At 44.4% G+C, this 10,865-nt stretch overlaps 1 protein-coding gene across 1 annotated transcript in view; it reads right to left on the reverse strand.

Moving 5' to 3' along the window:
• Window positions 1-10,579, reverse strand: part of LOC126100320 (cuticle protein 8) — a 34,355-nt gene extending 23,776 nt beyond the window's left edge. Inside the window, exons 1-2 of the mRNA XM_049910930.1 lie at window positions 10,544-10,579; window positions 1,860-2,075 (exon numbers count right to left, since the gene is read on the reverse strand). Coding sequence (XP_049766887.1) covers window positions 1,860-2,075; window positions 10,544-10,561 — 234 coding nt within the window. The 5' untranslated portion in view covers window positions 10,562-10,579. The remainder of the gene's footprint in view (window positions 1-1,859; window positions 2,076-10,543) is intronic.
• Between the last annotated feature and the right edge of the window lie 286 nt (window positions 10,580-10,865).

Genomic DNA, 10,865 nt, shown 5'->3' on the forward strand with positions numbered 1-10,865 from the left:
CTATAAACAAAACCGTTCTCATCTTGCAAGACTGAAGCATCCGGATATTCATCAGGAAGTTATAGAAAAAAGACAACAGCAGGTCACTGCGATTATTGAAACATACAACCTGATACATGTTCACGGTAACCTAAATGACTAAACCCACGTCATGGCAAGACAAAAACACCCGAAAAACCACAGAACCACCTCTGACATGAACTGCATCCTCCACACACTGCGGGCTAAATGCCTCGTGAGCCACCCCTTGTATCATTTGAAAAGTGGCGAAGTCACGACTCGCCAGACCAGACCACATGCTTCCAGCCAGACACTGTCCAGTTTCCGTCTTTTGGCCTAATGAAGACGTTCAGCTTCATCTGCTACTGAGAGCAGTAGCATTTTGCGAAATAGCCGGCTGTAGACGTACCGCGCATGCAGTCCCCTTCGCAATGTTAGCTGGGAAACTAAATGGAATGGATCTGCATTCACCGACAGCGACAGCTCCTATCGGCTATTGTCAACACGCGACGCCTGTCGCTCTGGGTTACGAACATTTTATGACTACGAGTGGATCTTTGTAACGATCGAATCATAATGGGTTGCCAAAACAAATGTAGCTAATTATGAATATTAGTTGTAAGCCTTGTAACTTAGGCAGAGGTTTTCGTACAGTACAAGCCTCTTTCGTCAGTCCGTTCCATCTGTAAGCAATCAGCCCTCAAACACCAAACAAGGCTGAGTTCAAAAGTCCAGTAATCGGAACACTTCCAGCCTTGGATGGCCGACCACCTACAGCAGATCCCTTGTGAGTGAGCATTATTTTTAGTTAGGCCTTTACACAGAGAACAACTTGCAAAGCTTACCTGTACCTACTTCTGGACGACGGTTATCTGTCTCTATCCTACATTTTTATGCATGCACATGCATCTGCAAGTCACTCTCAGTGTGACGAGTACTTGAACTAAAGGGTTCGATTAGAGCAACAGAATCTGCCGCTTCCCTGGTTCGTAGTCTGTATTACCATACGTTACTGTGTATACTCGAATCTTAATGAAGTTATAGGCCTGAGTGGTATATTATTCTGGTAATTTATTGAAAATGTAGTAGGCTTCATTTACGTTTTACATTTACAGTAATTACAGGCTAGTGTCTGAGCTCTTCTGTATATTCATTGCAAACGCTTGAAGAAGCAATAAAAAGCAGACCTCTAAGCGAATCCAGAGTCTCATTTCCTTATCATCCCAATATTAACGATGTAGCTTAACATCCAAGTCTTTTTGTGCTGTCTCCACCCATAGTGACCAAAAATCCTGAGCTTGACCCCACTGACGTCTCACTCCTGTACGAAGCCGAAAAATCTCAATATGATCCCATCGCTTATTCGCTCCCGTGCGCAGCCACTGGTGTGGCAAGAAACGGATGATCTTGAATACCGCATCATCCGTGATCTGAGCGTTAAGTTTCTAAATAAGTATGTTCCGACCCTCGCCGGTTTACGACACCTGGTAGAGTCGTAGACATTCCATTTTGATACACCAAGAAATCGAGCAACACCATTCACCATGTGATCTCAGGCACATCTAGTTACGAAGGACCTAAGCAGTCCACTGTCTCGTCTCCAGTTCGACCAATCTTGCTGCGCTGATTCTATACAACTGACTGGCAGTTACATACCCTCACCGTAATGAGTCAAATGAGAGGTGGAGGTCACGTGACCGTTTGATACCTGTCCTGTGCCATCTAAAGCGCTCCAAAGGGACAGTGTGCTCTTTTGAGGTGGTGACTTATTTTTTCGTGTGAGTTGTATTCGGGAAGCCCTGAACTACATCACAGATGATGCATCGGATATGAATGATGTGACTGGTTCGGTGTCTTACCACAGGCTCCGCCACGACTGCCTTAGCGACGGGGGCGGCGTAGGCGACTGCGGGCGCGGCGACTACGGCTTTGGCGACGGGCGCCGCGTACGCGATGGCGGGGGCGGCGTAGGCGGCGGGGGCGGCGTAGCCACCGGGCGCGTGCAGCACGTTGCCGTATTCGTCCTCCAGCGGCAGCGCCCCGGCCAGCATCGCCGTCGCCAACAGCACCACCACCTGCCGCAGGAAGCACCGCCTCACGTCGTAATCGCCTCCGAAAAGCAAAGGTGGTAAAAGGTCTCGAAATAAAGAGAAAATTTTGCACAGTGTCCTGGCTGTAGGTAAGGGTTTTCACGGTATTGGGTTAGGCCAGTCTTCAAACTCATAGAACGCGCGGTGATTTGTTGAAATATTTTTTAATTGTACAGTCTCACACATCTCATTTCAGTGGAACAGTACTCACATCGTGCGTGAACAAAATATTTTACTCGAGGTGTGATGTGCGATCAACATAAGAAGTTGAAGGAAGTTCATGGGAATCTTCCACTACTTATGAAGAGAGTCTGTTACTTGAGTAATGGGATTAAATGTGCCGTTTTGGACTTTTGTTGGCTTGTTCTGGATGCCCTATTAAGACATATGCGAAAGGAAGATTTTGGAATTTCGTTTTTGTACACGAAAACTTGCTACAATACACGAGAGTGCATATAGTTAAACTCACAAAGAAACGCACCAAACATTCACAGTACGAAGAAAAATTTGACATCCGTCTAAGCACGAAATGCATAAAAACAGCACAAATTCCACAATCCCATCTTTGAAATAAATTTAGTTTCAAACAGAAAAAGAGATACACTGAATACGACACATGGCTGCCTTTGGCAGAAGATGAAGTCTTAAAAACCAACATATCCTTCAGAAGAAGTGATAAAATAAATTCCATCGTGTTTAAATCTGCACTAAGGCCTGTGTGACTAATGAAATGGTAGGCATCTCGGGAGTAAATAATATTTGAATCTGTGAATGTGAAACACTTCTATACGTGATGGGTTCTTCTTTTATTAATTCCAAAAACGCCTGGGGTATGATACTTCAAAACGGTGTTTTCAGTCGTTGAAACATACAATCTATAGGACCTGTGGTACTGCTATCCCACCTTAAACGTAAGGTGAATCCTCGTCTACACTCCAAAGACAAAACTGCCCTGGAAACAGTGGGTGAAGAAAGTGAAAGATATCGGAAGAGAGAGAGAAAGAGAGAAAGACAATGTCTGAGAGAGAGAGAGCTACAATTAAATAATTTCTTGAAGACAGAATGCGTAACAGTCCACATCACTACAAGTACATCTTTTTGCTCTATCACCGTATGCCTTCAATGACTGTGACGTACGCTCCACTATGGGCTATACGTACAAAAAATTATAGTATGCGAAGAAGGTCAACAAGTGTGTCATAAAAAAATTGAAATTACAGTTTCAGGTAGGGTGTAAGTTCTTTCTAGTGTACCACGCAAATGACAAACAAATAATGAAAAATCTAGGGTATAATGAATTCTTATAAAATGCGGTTTAATTCTGTTTCTCATGAACGTAAAACAACTTTAAGCTGCCCTTCTTTCATTTCGTAAGTTTTTATTTTATGTAGTAGAAATTTTATTCAGTTGCTTAAGTGTAAAGAACTTTTACATAATCGACACGAAAATTTCATAAACAATGAAAAAGTTAAAAGCAGGTTAGCTACCGGTTTCATTTAGAAGAATAATTAATTCCAAAGCCAACTTTTAACGTCTGTAAGTAATACGTAGTACATGGAACCGCAACAACGTAAGTATGCAACATCTAATATGTGTAAAAATGTTTCGATAGATAGCGCTCCAGTGAATGACAATTCTGTTCGGTAGCTGACGCCTTTGTCCCGCAATTTACGCAGTGTTGACGTACTTACAATCGGATCTGGCAATGTTAGTTTTAATAGGTGGCCGGATGCCCTTCCTGCCGCCGACTCTTACCTCCCTGGGACGGCGTCAGTGTACCCCAGCTGATTGCGCCTTGTGTAGATCATGAAATAGTGCGAACGGGTTTCAAATGTCTTCGAATCGTGTAACTGAGGCGGAACGTGGGGACCAGCCCGGTATTCACCTAGAAAGATGTGGAAAACCGCCTAAAAACCTCATCCAGGCTGACCGGCACTCCGGCCCTTGTCGGTAATCCGCCTGGCGGATTCGATCCGGGGGTGGCGCGCCTACCCAAGTCCAGGAAGCAGCGCATTAGCGCTCTCGGCGAACCTGGCGGATGTCCACTGAATGATAATATGGAAATCTTTTAATGTGTCACGTCTGGGAACTGTATGTCGAAATATATTCTTTAGTGAAAGAAAAATAAAGCTTACAATAATCAAAATAACACATTTTTCACTATCATTCTGTATTGTATGTAGGTTGCAGAGACTTTCCTAATACAAATAAATTATTTGTTGCATTTTTTTACCATTGTGCTGTCTAGACCTTCTTTGACGATAATACTAACAGTGATAACGCATGTCTCAGACACTGAGGCTGAGGCATGTTGGAGATCTGGATCGACCTGGAAGCGTACATGTATAGCCCGATGGTAAAGGCGACCGCTCGCGAAAAACGGGAAATCCGGGTTCGAGTCCCACTCCAGCACTTCAGCACTCCTGTACCTTACACGTAGCGGGCTAGCGCAAGAGCACTGTCGCCAGCAGAATCCCCAGTGATAGAAAAGCTCGGTTTGGCGCCAACCGCTACGGGTGGCGCGGAAGACAAGTGGTAGTGGGGACGATACGTGGCCGCCTGCCGTGACAAGTTCGATAAATCTCTAAAATGTTGCAGTGTTCGTGGACGGAGTAGTGAATTCATCAATATTAGAAGTGAGTGGCCCGAGTAGAGAATACATCAATATTAGAAGCGAGTAGTTAGCAAAGGCCGGTAGAAGCAATGGTTACCTCAGGAAAGTAATAATAAGCCGAAATAAGAGTGAACGTCAGTGAGTGTGCGCAGAAACGTTAGGAACTTATACTGAGCCTTGTACTAGAGACAGTAAATCTTCCAGTTTGATGAAGCCAGTGTCTCCTTTTGAATCCTTTTCATGTGTATTAGATCTAACTGAATGTGAAGATTTTTGGTCGCAACTGTGATGGCTTTGGTGGTGTACGTACCGGTAGGTGTATGTTCCTCGGGAGTAAAAGGAGATTAGAGTTTAACGTCCTGTCGACAACGAAGTCATTTGAGATGGAGCATCATCTCGGACTAAGGGAGTATGGAGAAGGAAATCGACCGTGCTCTTTTGAAGGAACCACCCCGAAATTTGCCTGAAACGATTTAGGGAAATTATAGGAAACCTAAATCAGGATGGCCGGACACGGGTTTGAACCGTCGTCCTCCAGAATGCGAGTCCAGTGTGCTGACCACTGCGCAACCTCTCTTGGTGGGGAGTTAGACGCCCACTCTAAGCTGTGCGTCATAAACATTGACCCGATTGCCTTGATTATATCAACGTAGTTGGATTTAGAGAGAAACATTGTCGTGATATATACGAATAAACGAGTAGGCATCTTACACGTGTCATCAACAGATATTCTTTCATTGCCTAATGCAGCTGGTGTCAAAATTATTCGCAATTGCGACTAATATTTGGGAAGTATTCTGTCTTCCCAGCAGCGGGCCGCGTACAGTTTTCGGCGTTGACACAGAAAACTGTGCGCGCAGCTGTCAGTTGGCCTCTCATGTCACCGAGGCACGTCCCGGTAGCCGCAGAAGCGTGAGCTGAATGCGTCAAGCGAGCACGCTACCCGAAACGCTAGCAGCTCTCTAGTCACGTGCCGCTGCACCTGCGTGCGCCGAAACTTTCACAGTTATTTAGAAAATTAACTCTCCGTCGCAATCCGTGCACGCATTTCCTTTCGAGTTCCCGCGTGTAATTGTGCACGGAATGAAACCCGTTTCTCCTTCCAGGTTACGAATTTTTCTCGTGTTCACATGTTCCTCTAACTTAGTAGACTTCCCATCTACTGCGTATTACTGTCTGTGAAATGATAACAGCATGGAATAAATGAAATTTAGCAGTACATCGAATTCATTACCATTTGAGAATTTGGAATCGGGAAGCAGTTCGCCAGTGCGACTGTTAACAAGTTCCTGTATTCTCAAGCACTTTTGGGAGATCATAGGTAATGTAAATCATAGAAAACCTCGGCCTGCGAGGAGATTTGAACCTCGGTTCTCCCAGTTTGTTAGCCATTGTGACCCCTCTGAGGCTGTCCCATCGGACAAGGATTTAGAGCGCCTGCACGACCAAATTCTCGACGACAACTCTTCAGTTACTCTTTCCTGAGTGACTGATTAGTCAACAACTGCAACACATTTTGTGACCGCTCTCTTCCTCCCATATACGTTCTTTTCAACTAGTCACTGCCACAGAATCCTCTGAGTCATTAAGCTCGTGTCTCTAGTAGCACCACGAATTGCTCTGATATTCTTGCTTGTTGAACTCTTGGAGGCAGCAATGTTCTTTCAATGAACACATGTCATTTTTTTCAGTGCATGCATTTTTCTTTGTTCACCTTTTAATGACTTCTTTCATACGTTTTCGTTCATACACACACACACACACACATATATATATATATATATGTATATATATATATATATATATATATATATTCACTGTATAAATTATTTGTCAAAGACTATTTATTTAAATTTTATCTTGATTAATTCTCATACAGATTTACACCCCACAAATTCCTGTGTCCCAATCATTATATTCTCATTACATTTGTCACTTTCCCGGTTGCTGTAGTAGCCTTCTCTAATCAAATCATATTGAAAAATGTATTTTGTATTTCCATGTTTATTGAAATCTGTAATTGTCCTTAAAATGCAATATTATTAAGAAATTATATTGAGGCCTGTTGTTTAATTCCAGAGCAGAGCGTCGTGAATTCTCCGCGGATAACTTCATTTGCCTTTCAAATCCATCGGCGCTGATGGTAATGACTCATCTGTTAGTTACCGTGCAACATATGGAAGGCGCGCGTAATCATCGTGCTTTTATGGCTCGGTTATTTTCTAATTAGCCCTCACTCTGACGCCGTAAAGAAAAGATAAGAGACCCTATAGCGGAAGGCTGCATCGGAGCAAACCAGCCGGGTACGATCGCCATACTCGTCCCAGTTAATAAGGATTTTCTCTAGGTAAATGTTCAGAAAAATGGTGAAGTGCATGTGTCAAACCGAAGCCTTTATCGGCCCAGTTGTAAACATTTTGTTGACCCTCCCTTGTCGTTGGGTCTGTCTGAGAAATCTTAACTGATATCACAATCAGAAAGTTTCCTCATAAATTTTCCTCTTTCATCGTTTGCACCTCGCGTTTTGACTCCAATATACTTGAAGTTTGATCATTTAACGAACAAAGCTTACGGCTCTGAGCACTATGGGACTTAACAGCGATGGTCATCAGTCCCCTAGAACTTAGAACTACTTAAACCTAACTAACCTAAGGACATCACACAACACCCAGTCATCACGAGGCAGAGAAAATCACTGACCCCGCCGGGAATCGAACCCGGGAACCCGGGCGTGGGAGAAAGCTTACACGCCACTGTTGCTAGCTATGAATTTCCAAATCGCATCATATTCCCAGTTTGTATATTTTTCTCTATCTGCAGAGTAGCTGAATCTATCGTCAAGATGACGCATGTAGTACGGTATCAAATGCTGCTGAACATAAAAGGATGTGCCTCAATTCCTATCAGGTTGCTGCTGAAAGTGTACAACTGTCTTGTTCCGGACTGTCGATTTCAGAAACTCCCGTTCGTAACAGGATGAAAGCAGCCAATTTTGGGCTAGTGAAGATCGCTCAGACGTATATCTCCTAAATTATTTACTTTTGTAACCGGTTCATATTACCTGCTGAAATACAAGAACCGTAACAATGAGGAAGCCGTCGAGTGAGATAGCGGGTTCGCATTCAAGAGAAGGGCGTTTCGACCCCCAGTCCAGCCATCAAGACGCAGGTTTTCCATTCTTCCCCCAAATCGCTTTAGGCACCTGGCAGAATGGTTCCTTTGAAACGGCCACGGCCGGTATTCTATTCCTTCCGGAATTTTCACTCCATCTCTAATGACCTGAAACGTTAGACCTCATTATTCGGCTAACTTTTAGCGGGTTTATCAGTACGGAGCAAAACCCCTTTCCAATGGACCAGTCTTGATTTCACCCGAGGTAACACGATCTTATGCTCCATGTAAAATGACCGCACTTTCGACGGGACGTTAAACTCTAGTTTCCCTTCCTACATTTTCGATTCACAGAAGTTACTGAATTTTTAGTTTCGTACATTGATAATTTCCCGTGAGTCCTTGTCAGTTGCGAATATAAGCTGTGCAATCTAAGTGGTAATTGTGCTAGTGGATGTGATCTGCACAGTCTCCACGCCACATGTCAAAGGCTTTGTGACTTCTGTCCTTTACGTACCAGACACCCGGAATATATTTCCGCCGGCCGGACTGCTGTAAGCTTGTGTTACTGTCGTATTACTGCGCAGCACTACCATCACCTCCTCAGCACCAACTTAACGAGCGCAGCACAGCTGTAATGGCTCACGAGCAAGTACGCTATACAAACTCAATTGCTGCCGTCTACTGTGAGACGTAAGCTCTCGCTGATGCGTTACACAGAACGTAAACGTTCTCGTAGCTTAGAAATGAAGAGTTCACGTGTTTCCTATCATTACTGCTAGTATTGCGTTATATTCCTGTACCTTACTCGCGAATTCCCTAATTACTGGCTTTAAAAAAAATACTCTTCTGCATTTTTACGTAATAAGATCGACTGAGAAATAAACTCGGATAAATAAGATGCTCAGGACATCAATAAAAGAGGCCACTGTTTAGGCAGAATCCCAGATCTCGTATTTCTTTCCGGAGCCTCACATATTTTAAAAATCCGCATGCGACGGAGCATCGCCATGGATAACGTTCATTCGAAGATACGTACTCCACCGTAACCGAAGTTGTAACTGTCATTCTTAAATGGATGTAGGGTGCAATCAGTGGACAAAGTTTACTTTTTAAGGTACTGCATTACTAACGTTAGTGGCTTGTTTTTATGCCAGATCGTCCGACGCCGGGCGACTCATTTTCTTAAGCGGAGGTTCGTGCCCGGACAAGATGCACTTCTGCAGCTTTCCCAACAATTATGTTGATGCAGGCGATAGTGCAGCCAACAAGCGCAGATTATCCCGCAGGTATGGCCTGGGGAGAAAGCAAACCGCCATTTGCATTAACACCTGCTCCAACCAGGAAGCAGAGATTCATCGCGATCCGTTGGAAATCTGAACGTTCTTTCGTTCTGCACTTAGATTTCTCTATAAACAGCAAATCCCAAGGGATTTCGGAAGGAAAAATGTCTCTAAAAGTTTTTCTTCCTGTACTTGGACTAGAGACTGCATTTTTGCACATTTCAACTGGTGCATGTTCATTTCTTGTACAGTGTCCAGTCTTTCGTCATTCACGTCAGTGCTCCATTCTTGTAGCAATGGGACCATAACTCACAGCACTCAAGAATTTGTCTAGAACAGACCACGAGATGTGTGAAAGACTCAATAGACAGAAATTCTTATCATTACATCGGGGTACTAATGACATTACAGTGCCACTGTCACTGGCATTCAAAAATTCCTACCTTTCTTTTTCATCCTTCTTCAAGCATTTGGTACGTCGTACCGAGTGAAAAACGCTGACTACACAGCAGGAAATATACAACTATGCCAGTCTTTGCTACGCTTTGATAAGTACAGGACCTTTTTCGTTCTTGTAGTATCCTTAAGGCAGTTAAGATGATCACAAGAATGGCTACTGTCGATTACTGCTCAACCTTCCTTCCTCAATAACTCGCCCTACTTCTCTATAGTCCATGTACAAAAGTCGGCATTTGACAGCTAGCGAGCGATACTACTCCCGCCTGCAGTACACTAACGAAGAGTCTAGAACTATCAGCCACGACTGTTGTTGCCACTTCCGCTGCGCAAAGCATTGTACGTGCCAGTTCTTAGCAAATAATTTTTCTGTGTGCGAAAATTTTAAACATTTCAAGAAAAAACACTTAACGTTACCACTAATTACAACTAAGAACAGACTTTTACATGCTTATAGACGCTTTAGAGTTCTACGTACTATGTGAATTTCAGAATTTTTGCCTGACTTTTCTGTAGGAGTGGCTTTAAAGCGATATATTATCGCGGCCTATAGCGGAAGTCGGAGCGTAGTGGCGGGACTGTACTTGCTGCGATAACGTCCCATCTCTGGACCTCAAACGCCCGATGCTCATATAAATTAAATCGGACTCTAATGGCCTCTACACCGACAACAACACACTAACCTCCCTTACAGCTTACAGCTGTTCTCACACATTTGTACGTAGGACAGCTGAAAAAAAAGGGTGCAATTACGAAATACTTGACTCAAATAAGTGAAACAGTTTGGCGAAAGTAGTACTGAGAGACCAGATTTTCATCTGTTTAAGACGTCCAATGTGCTTAAGTGTTTTACGGTACTGTAGTGGGCAGAAAGAAAGAAAAATTTGTAGGCGGTCCTCAGCCGATAGAGAAACATCGCGGAGCGGTGTGCTAGAGTGGTGGGAAACTAGATCAGAGGCGGGGAAGGAGGCAGAGAGCCGGCTACTGACCTGCGCGTTGAGAGCCATGTCGCTTCTTGGAGGCTGCCGAGGAGAGCGGTGCCAGGATGAGGCGGCCGGCGTCTTTTATAGGCGGAGGGGCGGCGGCGGCCCCCGGGGGTGGGGGTGGGGAGGGGGCGGCGCCGGACACTTTTACCGGCCCCACCCTTCACCAACCACCGGGCAGCGCCGGACCGCGCCGCGTCGCGCCACACGCGTCTTTACGTAACTTCCGACGGCCGTCGCAGTTTGGCCGTTTGGGACTAAATACATATCGAACACCCTCTTCTAGCCTTACCTCTAATTCCTTCACATATTCTGTATCCGGTAATCA

Source organism: Schistocerca cancellata, chromosome 9 (genome assembly GCF_023864275.1).
Source record: "Schistocerca cancellata isolate TAMUIC-IGC-003103 chromosome 9, iqSchCanc2.1, whole genome shotgun sequence".
In the NCBI taxonomy this organism is placed as follows: Eukaryota; Metazoa; Arthropoda; class Insecta; order Orthoptera; family Acrididae; genus Schistocerca; species Schistocerca cancellata.